The sequence below is a fragment of the Microcaecilia unicolor genome, chromosome 1 (genome assembly GCF_901765095.1).
Source record: "Microcaecilia unicolor chromosome 1, aMicUni1.1, whole genome shotgun sequence".
Classification (NCBI taxonomy): Eukaryota; Metazoa; Chordata; class Amphibia; order Gymnophiona; family Siphonopidae; genus Microcaecilia; species Microcaecilia unicolor.
The window spans coordinates 589,757,139-589,773,316 of record NC_044031.1 but is presented as its reverse complement, the minus strand read 5'-3'; the positions used below and the strand labels follow the sequence as shown (position 1 = coordinate 589,773,316).

Here is a 16,178-nt window from a genome sequence, read left to right as displayed (position 1 = left end):
TGGATATTCATTGTGAATATCCTGAAAACTTGACTGGCTTGGTAAGCACTGGACTATATGATGAACCAAGTATTGGCCTTTTAAGAATCTGGGTTATTTTGACTTTGCAGAGCTGGATGAGTGGAATTGTCATCAGGTCCAGTTGTGGGTCACGACAGAATCACTGAATTTTAGAAAACAGTTGAAGGCTCTCTTGTTTACCCAAAACCTTTAGCCTTTATACAAGACCCATTTACTTTTTTATATTTTGCTCATGTAGTAATGGCATAGTGGCACCAGCATTTTAGTGTTGGCTTCAGTACTGTCTTTTAGTCTTGTCTTAACTTTTATTGTTGTTTTTGAGTATGACCATTATTGCCTTGTTTTGTCACCATGTATTCAATTAGATTTTATACTGGATATTATATATGTTTAGTTCATATCTGGATAGTTTGATATGTGGTAAACAAATGGTGCTGGGGCCGATTCTGTTCAATATATTTGTGAGTGACATTGCCGAAGGGTTAAAAGGTAAGGTCTGCCTTTTTGTGGATTATACCAAGATTTGTAACAGAGTGAACATGCTGGAGGGAGTGGAAAACATGAAAAAGGATCTACAACAGTTACAAGAATAGTGTAATGTTTCTCAGTTAAAATTTAATGCAAAGAAGTGCAGAGTGATGCATTTGAGGAAGCAGAAATTCAAGGGAGCTGTATGTCCTAGGAGGTGACAGGCTGACATGCACAGACAGGGAGAGGGACCTTGAGGTGATAATGTCCAAGGATCTGAAGGCCACGAAACAGTATGACAAGGCAGTGGCCACAGCCAGAAGGATGCTAGGTTTGAGGCATAACCAGCTAAAGAAAGGAGGTGTTGATGCCGGTGTACATGTCATTCATGTGTTCAGTTATGGAGGCTGTATCTTGCTATGGATATAAAAAAGACTTGAAGCGGTCCAATGGAAGATTACAAAAATGGTATGGGGCTTGCGCCAAAAGACGTACGAGAAGAGACTGAAAGACCTAAATATGTATACCCTAGAGGAGAGAAGGGACAGGAGATTTATGATACAGACATTTAAATATTTGAAAGATATTAAAATAGAAACAAATCTTTTCCAGAGAAGGGAAAATGCTAAACTAGAGGACATGAATGGAGGTTGTGGGGTGGTAGACTTAGGAGTAATGCCAGGAAATTATTTTTCATGGTATCTGATGCCTGGAATGCTCTCCCAGGGGAAGAGGTGGAGACAAAAACTGTGGCGAAAATCAAAAAGCCATGGCATGAACACAGAGGATCTCCAATTAAAAAATGAAAGGAATAAAAACAAACCAACAACTTAAATGGCTGCATGTATGTTGACGTGTTCAGTGGTGCTTAGATGATGACTCTGGTCGTGAAGAACTAAGGCCGGTGCCAGGCAGACTTGTACTGCCTGTGTCCCATATAATGACAATCCGGTTTAGTATGGGCCAGAGAGGGCCTTGATGATAACTTCAGTAATTGGAGTGTGAAGACAGCGCCAGGCAAAAGTTTGCAGTCTGTGTTCCACAATTGACAAGATAGATTTGGATAGGCTGAAGTGGGCTTTGATGGCAAGTCCAGTAGTTGGAACCCAAAGACAGTGCCGGACAAACTTCTACAGTCTATGTCCTAGAAATGCCAGGCGAACTTCTAAAGTCTAGAAGTATTTTACATCACATTCATTGATGGTTTTATTGAGAATTGATAATAAACATAGTAAACATAGTAGATGACGGCAGAAAAAGACCTGCACGGTCCATCCAGTCTGCCCAAGAAGATAAATTCATATGTGCTGCTTTTTTATTTGTACTATCCTCTTCAGTGCACAGACTGTACAAGTCTGGCCAGCCCTATCCCCGCCTCCCAACCACCAACCCCGCCTCCCAACCACCAGCTCTGGCACAGACCCTATAAGTCTGCCCAGCACTATCCTCGCCTCCCAACTACCAGTCCCGCCTCCCACCACCAGCTCTGGCACAGACCCTATAAGTCTGCCCAGCACTATCCCTGCCTCCCAACTACCAGTCCCGCCTCCCACCACCAGCTCTGGCACAGACTGTATAAGTCTGCCCAGCACTATCCCTGCCTCCCACCACCGGCTCTGGCACAGACCGTATAAGTCTGCCCAGCACTATCTCCGCCGCCCAACCACCAGCCCCGGCACAGACCGTACAAGTCTGCCCAGCACTAGTCCAGCCTCCCAACCACCAACCCCGGCACAGACCATATACAGTGGGGGAAATAAGTATTTGATCCCTTGCTGATTTTGTAAGTTTGCCCACTGACAAAGACATGAGCAGCCCATAATTGAAGGGTAGGTTATTGGTAACAGTGAGAGATAGCACATCACAAATTAAATCCGGAAAATCACATTGTGGAAAGTATATGAATTTATTTGCATTCTGCAGAGGGAAATAAGTATTTGATCCCCCACCAACCAGTAAGAGATCTGGCCCCTACAGACCAGGTAGATGCTCCAAATCAACTCGTTACCTGCATGACAGACAGCTGTCGGCAATGGTCACCTGTATGAAAGACACCTGTCCACAGACTCAGTGAATCAGTCAGACTCTAACCTCTACAAAATGGCCAAGAGCAAGGAGCTGTCTAAGGATGTCAGGGACAAGATCATACACCTGCACAAGGCTGGAATGGGCTACAAAACCATCAGTAAGACGCTGGGCGAGAAGGAGACAACTGTTGGTGCCATAGTAAGAAAATGGAAGAAGTACAAAATGACTGTCAATCGACAAAGATCTGGGGCTCCACGCAAAATCTCACCTCGTGGGGTATCCTTGATCATGAGGAAGGTTAGAAATCAGCCTACAACTACAAGGGGGGAACTTGTCAATGATCTCAAGGCAGCTGGGACCACTGTCACCACGAAAACCATTGGTAACACATTACGACATAACGGATTGCAATCCTACAGTGCCCGCAAGGTCCCCCTGCTCCGGAAGGCACATGTGACGGCCCGTCTGAAGTTTGCCAGTGAACACCTGGATGATGCCGAGAGTGATTGGGAGAAGGTGCTGTGGTCAGATGAGACAAAAATTGAGCTCTTTGGCATGAACTCAACTCGCCGTGTTTGGAGGAAGAGAAATGCTGCCTATGACCCAAAGAACACCGTCCCCACTGTCAAGCATGGAGGTGGAAATGTTATGTTTTGGGGGTGTTTCTCTGCTAAGGGCACAGGACTACTTCACCGCATCAATGGGAGAATGGATGGGGCCATGTACCGTACAATTCTGAGTGACAACCTCCTTCCCTCTGCCAGGGCCTTAAAAATGGGTCGTGGCTGGGTCTTCCAGCACGACAATGACCCAAAACATACAGCCAAGGCAACAAAGGAGTGGCTCAGGAAGAAGCACATTAGGGTCATGGAGTGGCCTAGCCAGTCACCAGACCTTAATCCCATTGAAAACTTATGGAGGGAGCTGAAGCTGCGAGTTGCCAAGCGACAGCCCAGAACTCTTAATGATTTAGAGATGATCTGCAAAGAGGAGTGGACCAAAATTCCTCCTGACATGTGTGCAAACCTCATCATCAACTACAGAAGACGTCTGACCGCTGTGCTTGCCAACAAGGGTTTTGCCACCAAGTATTAGGTCTTGTTTGCCAGAGGGATTAAATACTTATTTCCCTCTGCAGAATGCAAATAAATTCATATACTTTCCACAATGTGATTTTCCGGATTTAATTTGTGATGTGCTATCTCTCACTGTTACCAATAACCTACCCTTCAATTATGGGCTGCTCATGTCTTTGTCAGTGGGCAAACTTACAAAATCAGCAAGGGATCAAATACTTATTTCCCCCACTGTAAGTCTGCCCAGCACTAGCCCCGCCTCCAAACCAGCAGCTCTGCCACCCATTCTAGGCTAAGCTCCTGAGGATCCATTCCTTCTGCACAGGATTCCTTTATGTTTATCCCACGCATGTTTGAATTCCGTTACCGTTTTCATCTCCACCACCTCCCGCGGGAGGGCATTCCAAGCATCCACCACCCTCTCCGTGAAAAAATACTTCCTGACATCTTTTTTGAGTCTGCCCCCCTTCAATCTCATTTCATGTCCTCTCGTTTTACCGCCTTCCCATCTCCGGAAAAGATTTGTTTGCGGATAATGAGTGTGTCTGTTGGGCAGACTGGTTGGACCACTTAATCTGCTATTATTTACTTTGTTACTATATATCATTATGTCAGCTGGTCCGAATGGATGGCCAAATTTGGTCATTTTCTGTCATCATCTACTAATTTATTATGTTGTCTAGATAAGTATATAAGCATTTGGAAATGGAAAGGGAGGTGATGAGGAGCCTTATAATGGAATGTTTGCATGTTCCAAATATATTCATTTTGGACCTTGTACATAAATTTGGAGATAACGATGTTGGGTCCGCTGGGATACAGTGATCATAACAAGATCAAATTTGAGCTATTATCTGGAATGAAGTCACTAAGGAAATCTACTGTAGTAGCTTTTAAGTTTCAAAAGGCAACTATAATAAAATGAGGAAAAAGCTTAAAAGAAGCTAAAAGAATCAGCCACATAGGTTAGGGCTTTAAAGCAGGCATGGACATTGTTTAAACATACCATCTTGGAAGTCCAGTGGAAAGAAGAGCAAATGACAGTCAGCATGGTTAAAAGGTGAAGTGAAAGAGGCTATTAGAGCCAAAGGAATATCTTTAAAAAAAGTGGAAAAAGGATCCAAATGAAGAAAATAAGAAGCAACATAAGCACTGACAAGTTAGATGCAAAGCGCTGATAAAGAAGGCTAAAAGAGAATATGAAGAGAGACTTGCCACAGAAGCAAAAACTCATAGTAACAACTTTTTCAGATACATTAGAAGCCTGTGAATGAATCTCTGGGACTGTTAGATCATCAAGGAGCAAAAGGGGCACTCAAGGAGGGCAAGACCACAGTGGAGAGATTGAATGAATTCTTTGCTTCAGTCTTTCCTGATAACGATGTAAAAAATCTACCTGTATCTAGATTTTCAGAAAGCATTTGACAAAGACCCTCATGAGAGACTTTGGATTCAGCCAAGTGAAGACCTGCCTCACCAAATTTCTTCATTTTTTTTGAAGACATGAATACACCTGTGGATAAAAGTGAGCTGATTTATGTAGTGTATCTAGTTTTTCAGTAAGCTTTTGACAAAGTCCATCATGAGAGACTCCTGAGAAAATTAAAATGCCATGAAATAGGAGGCAATGTTCTATTGTGGATTAGGAACTGCTTAAAGGATAGAAAACAAAGGGTAGAGTAAAATGGCCATTTTTCTCAAATGAGGAGGGTGAATAGTGGAGTGCCTCAGGAATATGTACTTGGACCGGTGCTGTTTAACAGAATAACAAGTGAGGTGATTAAATGTGCAGATGACACAAAACTATTCAAAGTTGTTAAAACACATGTGGACTGTGAAAAATTGCAAGAAGACCTAGAAAATTGGAAGACTGAGCATCCAAATGGCAGATAAAATTTAATGTGGACAAAAGCAAAGTGATGCACATTGGGATGAATAATCAAAATTTACAAAGGCACAGTAGCCTTTTGAGTGTGCACTAAATGCTAGCGATGCCCATAAGAATATATGGGCATTTCTAGCGTTTAGCACACGCTTATTTTTAGTGTGCACTAAAAACGCTAGTGCACCTTTGTAAAAGGCCCACATAGTTACTTGACGCTAGGGTTCACCTTAGGAGTCAGCACTCAAGAAAAAGATCTAGGTATCATCGTAGACAACAGGGGCGTAGCCAGACTTCGGCGGGAGGAGGGACCACAGCCCGAGGTGAGGGGGCACATGTTAGCCACCCCCCCCCCCGCCATTACTGACCCTCCCACTATTGATGAACCCTGACAACGACTCGCTCAAACCCCCCCCCCCGCCGCCAACCCTCCCCCGTCATCGCCATGGGCTACCTTTGCTGGCGGGGGACCCCAATCCCCGCCTGCCGAGGAGGTCCTCTTCTTCCTCCGAAGGCTTCGTTCTGTTTCTGTGAGTCTGACATCCTGCATGTACAAGGTGCAGGACGTCAGAAACAGAATGAAGCCTTCGAAGGAAGAAGAGGACCTCCTCGGCTGGCTGGGTTTGGGGTCCCCTGCCAGCAAAGGTAGCCCACGGCAATGGCGGGGGAGGGTTGGTGGTAGCGGGGGGGGGTCAAGTGGGTTGTCAGTAGGGGGTCCAGGGCCAAATCTACGGGGGCCCAGGCCCCCCTGGCCCCACGTAGCTACGCCACTGGTAGACAATACACTGAAATCTTCTGCCCAGTGTGTGGCAGCAGCCAAAAAAGCAAACAGGATGCTAGGAATTATTAGGGAAAGGGTGGAAAATAAGACAAAGCATATTATAATACCTCTATTTCACTCCAAGGTGCCACCTCACCTTAAGTATTTTGTGCAGTTCTGGTCGCTGTATCTCAAAAAAGATATAGCAGAATTAGAAAAAGTACAAAGAAGGTTGACCAAAATAATACCGGGGATGGAACTCCTTCCTTATGAGAAAAGGCTAAATAGGTTATAGCTCTTCAGCTTGGAAAAGAGATGGCTGAGGGGGATTTGATTGAGGTCTACAAAATCCTGAGTGGTGTGGAATGGGTAAAAGTGAATCAAATTTTTACTCTTTCAAAAGGTATAAAGACTAGGAGACAATGAAGTTTCATGGTAATATTTTTTAAATGAATAGGACCATAGTCTGCTATTGAGATAGACATCTAGGAAGCCACCGCTTGCCCTGTGATTGATAGCATGGAATGTTGCTACTATTTGGGTTTCTGACAGGTACTTGTGACTTGGCTTGGCCACTGTTGGAAGCAGGGTTCTGGGCTAGATGAACCATTGTTGTGAACCAGTATGGCTATGCATATGTTCTTATGTTGAAAAAACACACTGCATGACTACATATCCATGTCCTAGAGACTCAACTGCCAAGGCAAATCGATCCTTTTAGCACATAATTATGTTAGCTTCATGCTACATGTACATGAAAAGTTGTGCTGTCCACTGAAAACATGCACTGAACCTGGCAAATCTACCTTCTAATTTTTAAACTACTTACTATTTACCTCAGATAAGATAACATTCCTAGCACATCCTCATTTCAGTAATCTTTCCTGCTAGTCCATATGCAGTTTTGTTACTGCCAGCTACAGTCTGAGTCATATGTTTTCTTGCACATCAAAATGATACACCCACATCCTACAGATTTTTCTCATCTATCTGGTTGACTTTCTGTATTTCTTCTGTTCCACATTTCTGCCATACGTTCTGCATAACAGCATGTTCCCAGGCACTGAGATGACTAATGCTTCATATATTTTTATATTTTTACTTTATCTGTTTCTTCCTCAAGAGTTTGATTATACTTTCCAAATAACACTTCAAGAAAGTCATGCCTTTGTTCCTCTGGCTATCTTTGCTCCAGTAAAAATTAAGGTGCCCTTTTAGTAAGCTGCGTAAGCATCTACGCGTGTGCAACATGAGCCAAAATGGAGTTACCGCCCGGCTACCGTGTGGCTCTTGCAGTATTTTCATTTTTGGTACGCATCCAATACACATGTCTGAAAAATAATTTTTATTTTCGGACGCGTGTATTGGGCACTCGTCAAGTGGCATTTGACGCGCATAGTTCATTACCGCCCGGTTACCACGTGAGACTTTATCGCTGGGTCAATGGCTAGCGGTAAGGTCTCAGACCCAAAATGGATGCGTGACAATTTTCATTTTGCCGCACATCCATTTTCACCAAAAATTTTTAAAAGGCATTTTTTCAGGTATGATTTACAAAGGACAATAACTGTACATTCTAGCCAGAACTAGACATAATCTGCATGAAAGAGTTCATGCAAGTTATATTGGTATCAAAGGATGCATTCAACATGTTAGAGAGATACTTTTCTGGCCATCCATGAATCATCAAATTGAGAACTTTGTCCAGAGGTGCTCTATATGTGCTAAGATTCAGTACAACACTTCCCAAGAATGCCTATCCCCACACCCTCAGCCTTCTAGGCATGACAAGAGATAGGAATCAACATGTCAATTCAAGGAAGTTGAGTACCTCCTGGTAGAAGATTACTTGAGCAATTACTTTGAAACTGATCACCTAAATAGGAAGAAGTGCAAAGACATCATATATTGCCTAAACATTTTTCAGAATTTTCACAACTATGAGTTTTCACATATGACATCCTCCCCCAGATATCCTCAGTCAAAGGGAAGACAGAAAACACTGTCTGAATGGCAAAGCAAGTTTTACAGAAAGCCTCTAAGGCCTGAGTCAATCCAATCCTTTGACTACCATAGACATCTGCCCAACACCAATTTCTAACTACTAGAGTTGTCATCTAAGTATCACTCCTACCATCTATAAAACATCAACATCCATGGGGTCATTTATGTTTTGTTTTGATTGCATCCTCTTTCATGTAGGGATCCTCTTTGTTATTCCATGCATTTTTTTGAATTTTGTCACTGTCTTCGTCCCCACCACTGACACTGGGAGTGTAGTCCCGGCATCCACCACCCTCTCTGTGAAGAAGTATTGCCTTAGTCTACCACCCTGCAAACTCAAGTCATGTCTTCTAATTCTACAGCTTCCCCATTTCTGGAAAACATTTGTTTGCATATTAATACACTTCAAGTATTTAAACATCTGTATCATATCTCCTCTATCCTTCCTTTCCTCTAGGGTATACAAATTCAGGTCTTCAAGTCTCTTCTCATAAGTGTTTTGGCACAAAGCCCACACCATTTTTGTCATCTTCCTCTCAGAAACTAAGCATGATGGTCTGTTGAGTCCAAGCAGGCTCCTTATTTTGGGGTAACTTTACAAAGGCAACAACATTGGTGTCTATAAGTTTTTATAAAACAACCTTACAAAAACTGCAACATTTTCTATGCCTGCTTTTAAACACTATAACCCCTGTGATAATTTTTAAAAAGCCTATTTCTGAGGTTAAAGCAAGTTTTACCGGTGGAAAAATGTTTATTAAATTACCTCATTAAGGTCCAAAAAGATATCTCCTTGGTAACCATTAGGAGGCAGAAAGGAAGCTGCTGATCGTTTAGAAAAAAGAATGAAAAAGCAGCTGAAGCTGCTACAGAGAGATCAGCTGACTCTATGCAATCAAGTAAGTCTTCAGCTGGGGTTGTCATCCTTAACATTCTTATTTCCTTCGATTACTCCTGATTCTCTCTCTTTTCACCCTCACCCATTGCTCCCTCATTCCAGAGCTTTTATCTCCTAAACCTAACCCTTCAACTGTCCCCTATCCCTGATATGTCCTGTCTGTCCTAACCCCTATCCCTTACTTGTCCTTTCTGTCTGTCATAATTAGATTGTAAGCTCTATCCAGCAGGGACTGTCTCTCCATGTTCAAGTGTGAAGCGCTGCGTACGTCCGGTAGCGCTATAGAAATGATAAGTAGTAGTAGTAGCTTCCTTTCAGTTGAAAGAGACTCGCCTCCTGTGCATGTATGTTCTTCCCCTCTCTGGCCTTTTCTTCCAGAGTGTACATTTATCATTTATTTATTTAAACATTTCTGTTCTGCCTACAACTAAGCGGATTACAATAAAATATACACAATAAAAATACAGATAAAACTCAATTAACACCAGAACAAAGGTAACATGTCATATCACCTACAGTCTTGAACAAACATATGCGTCTTCAATAGTTTGTGAAAAGATGCCAAACTGCCACAAAGTCTTATAATGCCAGGTAAAGCATTCCAGATCTGTGGTCCAGCAAAGCAAAAGTGCTTTTCCAAGTACAAGCAAATTTCACAGAGTGCACATCCCTAGTATTTAACAACATATTAATGTTGTGTGGTTATGTATATGGTCAATTTCTCTGGCTCATAACAATTATTGTAATTATTTGTGTTTGGAGCTGTTGGGCATGGTCCTGTGTATTTTTTTTTTTTTTTATTGTAAGCCACTGTGATGTTTAAACTGAAAGCAGTAGATCGTCAATAAATCATATGCATAATAAAAGGGGAACTAATTTAGATTATTCGAAAGCAACCAGCTACTATTCATGGTCATGACAAAAAGAACAGTATAAAATAGCAGTCTAAGGGTCTAATGGTCATTTATTTGGCTCCAAGTTACATATATTTTATTTATTAAAGACATTCTGGTCGATATTCAGTGCTATTTAACTAGCCAGAAATGGATCATGGCCACTTAAATAGCATTCAGCCAGCAAACCACTAATATTCAGCAGGAGATAGCCAGTTACTTCCATTGAATATTCGCGGTTAGCCATTAACAGCTAACCAGCTGTATCACGCGATATAGCTGACTATCTACAAATATTCAAGCACTGTCTGGCTAAGTTTAGCGGCCAAATCGGACCGCTTAACTAGCATTCCTATCTTTGGCCACTGTAAACTTAAGTGGTCAGAGCTAAATATTCACTTAGGGGCCCTTTTACTAAGGTGCGCTGAAAAATGGCCTGCGCTGGTGTAGGTGCGTGTTTTAGACACACGCATGTCCATTTTTCAGTGTGCCTGGAAAAAAAAGGCCTTTTTTTTTTTAGCCGAAAATGGACATGTGGCAAAATAAAAACCAGTAAGTGTCCATTTTTGGCCTGAGACCTTACCTCCACCCATTGACTTGGCAGTAAGTTCTCACACATTAACCGGGCGGTAAGCGTCAGCGCGCATAAACTGCCTGTTACTGCCGGGTAAGTGCCATGTGGTAGAAAATAGAAAATATTTTCTACTGAGTGTTTTGGATGTATGTCAAAAATAGAATTACCGCCCGGGGCACACGGTAGCGGGGCAGTCGTTCCAATTTCACACATGTTGGATGTACGTAGGCACCTACGCACCTTAGTAAAAGGGCCCCTTAGGCAGTTAAGTTTGAACCGGCCCCCCTCCATAAAACCCCCAGATATTTAAGGCCAGTCACTCTAAGTGGCCCGGCATTGAATATCCGGGGTCATCGCCGATCATGACACTTATGTGGGCTGCCTCCCGTGGTCTGAATATCGAGCCCATTAACCTTTGTCATTAGATAGGATACATTGCTGATGAAACAAACAAATCCTCTATAGAGCCTTAGCCGTGGAAGCAAAGTTGGGGGAAATGTGGATATTTGTCAATGTATACGGAACAGGTGTTTCAAGAAAGAAATACTGCATTTAGTTCCTGTTATCAGCTTTTTCTTGCAAGTCTTCTGAATACAGATGCATTGTCAAAACTCTTTCTTTCTTTTGATGCATTTAATGTAGGAACATCACTGCCTTAGAATAAAGATCCTGGGGGACTGTTATTACTGTGTTTCTGGGCTCCCTGAACCTCGCCAGGACCACGCACACTGCTGTGTTGAAATGGGTCTCAGCATGATCAAGACTATCAGGTAAATATTTCCTATGCTCTCTCTGCGTAGCTTTTTCTTAGTATCCTATATTACCTCATTTCAGTCTCTGGTTAGTAGATGAAGCAAATTGTCTGATGCTGTCTTGCCAGCATGTTACTTCGGAAATGTTCAAGCTTGACAGAGTTTAAGATAATTCAGTATCGCTCACTCCTGACACTGTACTAGCAGCAGATTCAATGAAAGTGTTTAGGAGGTCTTTTACTAAAGCTTAGCTCGAATTATCTGCAGCAAGGCCCATTTTATTCCTATGGGCCCTGCTGCAGATAACTTGAGACTCCCTTAAAAGACCCCCTTAGTTTGTTAGCATTCAATTAATAAAATTATAATGAAATATCTCAACAAAACAATTAACCATCACATCAACATATGATATTAAGACCCCCACTAATCCTCCCCAACAGCATGCTGACAGGAAAATTCATATTAGTCAATATAGTTACTGTAATTTAAAATAAAATAAGTAAAACAATAAATATGTCATCTTTATTTCAAACATTTTGATCTAAAGGATCCATGGCTCTGTCAGTCTGGACAGTATATATTACAACATTTGTCTTTTATTGTATGGGTTAGCTGTTCATACATATCCTACATCAATTGTATCCAAGATTCTCAATGAAGAACAATGGGGCTGATAATAAGACCGCGGGAGGCTGCCCGACTAACTCCCGTGATTGATGGTGTGACTGAATATTCAATTGTAGGCTGTTTCCGTTGAACAGCATTGAATATCCAGTTTAGTTTTGGCCAGTTAAACTTAACTGGCCAAGCCAATTTTCAACCAGCCAAAGATAGGCTTGGTTTTTCTGCGACCCAATTTGACTGCCAAACTTATTTGGCAATGTGTTGAATATTAGTAGATAGCCGGTTATATCATGCTATATGACCAATTAGCCGCTAAGTGCTGACTGGGAATATTCAGTGGGAGATAACAGCTATCGCCCGCTGAATATTTGCAGATAGTCAGTTAAGCACTATTTAACTGGCAAGGAACAGCTCCTAGCCAATTAAATAGCACTGAACATCGAGATGAATTAATTTAATCCAATAACTAATAATTATCCTGCTTGCTGATCTTATCATATGGGGGGGCTTTTACTAAACTGCAGTAAGTTTTGCATGTTTACTGCAAAAATGAATGTGTGTTAAGGGCAAAGTTTGTGCAGTAAATGCAGGGGGGGGGGGGGGCTGGCATCTGCCCCACATTTACCGCACAGGGCAGTCAGTTAATGCAACACAAGCACCGCATTACATGCAGAGCCATCCATAATAAAGAAATAAAATGAACTGATTCAGTGGTGTGCTATCCCCTTTGGCATCCCTCTCTCCCGATCCAATCCAGTCACACTCCTGCCCGACGTGATACAACCTGATCCCAACCCTGCACATCCGATCGCAACCCCAATGTACCCCACCCCTGATTATAATCCCAAAGAACCCCTGTACTATCAATCACAGTCTAGAAGTTCCCCTGCACCCCGATCACAATCCTAAAACACCCTCCAACAGCCCAGCCCCCAACACACCAATCCTGCCCCTCCCCCCAAGGAAACTCATGCCTCCTGCCAGAATAGTGGAATAGTGGAATTGTTTCTGTGAGAAGGACGTCCATGCCTGCTATGCCTCTGACATCCCCTTTATTTATTTGGATTTTGGATCACAAGTAGCAGCAGTGGGATTTGAACCAGCCACCTCTGAATTGCAAGACCTGTGCTCTAATCACTAGGCCACTCCTCCACTCCAATCACTAGGCCACTCCTCCACTCCACTGTTGTACATTTGACTTTCCGTTTCTCCTGTGGAGAGATCACCTTCTGTGGGTGTTAGCTTCCTGCCAGAATAGCCCTGACTCCAGAGAGCCTACCCTCCCCCACCCACCAATCCCTTCATGCTAACTAGTTAATGCTGGGTTAACGCAGGAGCACTTAGCACTTTCTAAATAGGATGTGGTAAGTGTACCTGTTCATGACCTGTAAAAAAACCAAAATGCTTTAAATAATGCCACATAAAATATAAGCTTAGTGTACAGGAAACTCCTTTATTAGGATGCACTATGCCCAGATTTTAACACACTTTAGTAAAAAGGTCCCTTGGACCTCTGGCCAAGGTCGTCTTCAGTGAATAGTGAACAAGAGTATTAGTTTAGCCTTTCTATTTTTACCATCTCTCTCCACACCTCATTCCTTGCCACGTCTCACAACTCCACCTCAGTGACCTCACCTTTTTTTCTTTTTCCAACACAGGTGAAAAATATGTTGCCCCTCACTCTACCTCTTTAACTGTCTTTTCTTCCACTCTTACTTTTGCCCTCCTGATTTACCAGATGATCAGAAGCAAATGCAGGTGCTAAAGGTTGTTAGCACCATACTAGCACCTGATTTGCTACCGCCCCATGATCAAAGCCCCTGAGCACATGAAACAATGCGCTTACGGGCTTTGAATGCAACTAGCACGAAAATGCATGTAAAACAGGGCTCTTAGCGCAAGTAGCATGCAAATGCATGCTAAACCTATTCCTCCCCAATGATCAGCGACCAGCATGCCAAAGATTGGCTCGCTGGCTGCAGCAAACCCTACGCCAGCTAGGAGCTGGCATTAGGCTTTAAAGACCATTAGGGAGGAATGGTAAGCCATATGCTAGCAGGCCCCTATTCCCCCCCCCCCCCCAATGCAGCAACCCCCCCCCCCAGCAGGATCTGACCCGAACCCCCCCCCCTAGTGACAGGAGGCTGGAGGTCCGATGGGCCTCTGCTCCTCATGACCCCCTGACACATGTCCAGGGGGGGCTGGAGATCCAGTGGGCCTCTAGCACCCCAGAATCCCCCCCAGAATCCCCTCAGATAACCCTGGTGGCCCAGTGGGCCACAGGTCAATCCTCCCCCACCTGGTGGTCTAGCTGCCCTTCCCTACCCCTTACCTTCATTGGAGGAGGGAAGTGGCTTCCCTCCTCTTCCATCGACACCACCTCGAAAATGGCAGCGCCCAGCCATGCCCTGCCCAGTGTATCCTGGGATAATCTGGGCGGGGCTTCATACCATATAAGGGTGTGAAGCCCCACCCAGCACATTCCAGGATGCACTGGGCAGGGCTGGGCGCCACCATTTTCAAGACAGCACTGATGGAAGAGAAAGGAGGCCACCTCCCTCCTCCAATGAAGGTACGGGTGGGGAAGGGTCATTAGATCACCAGGTGGGGGGGGGATTGATCCACAGCCCACTGGGCCACCAGGGACATTGCAGAGGATGCTGGGGAGGGGGGGCGGTTAGGGGGGCTGGAGACCCACCGGATCTCCAGCCCCTCCAAACTTGTGTCGGGGAGGGGGGGGGTCAGGGGACCGGAGGTCCACCAGACCTACAGCCCCCGCTTTGCTTGTCTCGGAGTGGGGGTAGTTGGGGTCTGTCAAACAAATGTGGGAGGATTGTGCCTGAGTGCATGCTCAGGCACAATCTCCCCGCACTTCTACTCTATGATCAGAGAGAATAGCGTGCTTAAATTTGCATGTTATTATCTCTGATCATAGAGGTAGTAAAGCCCCATGCTGTTCCAGTGCTATTTTTAAAGCGCTGTTTGGAACAGCATGGGGCTTTCAGTCATCTGCCCATTACTCATTTTATCAATGTCAGGGCCCATTACTCAAATCCTTTTAGTCAAATAACAGCAGCTAATGAGTTATGAGGGACGTTATTAATGTGGCCTATTATTAAGTTGGGTAAGTTTACCACAAGTTGGGTTATTTTAGCACAGAGTCTCCTTACATTAAATGGGACCCTGTGCTAAAATATTGAAAAATAAACTGAACTCAAATCATGTACTTTTAAGTAGAGAATGACATGGTTACCGTTACAGCGGATGGGGACGAGGACAGAGCTCGCGGGGACGGGGCGGGAATGGGGGCATAGCTTGCGGGGATGGGGACAGAGCTCACAGGGACAGGATGGGGATGGAGCCAAACTTTGTCCCTGTGTCATTCTCTAGTCTATAAAATCCTGTGGAGTGGAACAGTAAACACACACTTGAGGACACAACATGAAGTTACATAGCACATTTAAAACAAACAGGAGAAAACATGTTTTTTTCCACTCAACATATAGTGAAACTCTGGAACTCATTGCCATAGGACATGGTAACAGCAATTTAAAAAAGGTGAGGACAAATTCCTGGAATTAAAGTCCATAAACGTTATTGAGGAAGACCTGGGGGAAGCCTCTCCTTTTCTCTCTACTTTTGAGAATTCTATCATGGAGTTGTAACCTGGATTGGCCACTGCTGGAAAGAAGATACTGGGCTTATTGACCTTTGCTCTGAACCAGTATGGTAGTTCTTACGTTTTGTAATAGCTTGCACAGCTGGCATGGGTTCTGGACCTGTGGCCAAGCCCCTTTGTTGCAAAAAGGTCAGCTGAGTCCAGGTTCAGAGTAAAAGAAAGCCTTTATTCAAAAGTAGAACAAAAGGAGTACTTGTATTACCTTTTGCAGACTCCACAAAACAACGCAGCATTTGTTCAGTCATGCATGGTGTCGATATATTCCCAGGGCCTTCCTCCTCATCATCATCTTGGTCTGGACTTTTACCATCCTCCCTTGGGCCCGCCCCTATGTCAGGTTCCCTAGTTATATCCTTGTTAAGGTGAGCTGATCTATTGGCCCTTAAGGAGGAGTGGGGTCCAAATTTGCATTCGCATTTTTTGCCAACTTTTATATAATTAGAGGGATATAATGTGGGCTTGATGGGTCTTGGTCTGACTCAGCTTGGCTTTTTTATACTTGGCAAAATTAATAGATTG

At 43.7% G+C, this 16,178-nt stretch overlaps 1 protein-coding gene across 1 annotated transcript in view; it reads left to right on the top strand.

Annotated features, from left to right (window-relative positions):
* Positions 1–16,178, top strand: part of ADCY8 (adenylate cyclase 8) — a 578,382-nt gene that overhangs the window by 278,534 nt on the left and 283,670 nt on the right. The window contains exon 5 of the mRNA XM_030219235.1: positions 11,247–11,374. Coding sequence (XP_030075095.1) covers positions 11,247–11,374 — 128 coding nt within the window. The remainder of the gene's footprint in view (positions 1–11,246; positions 11,375–16,178) is intronic.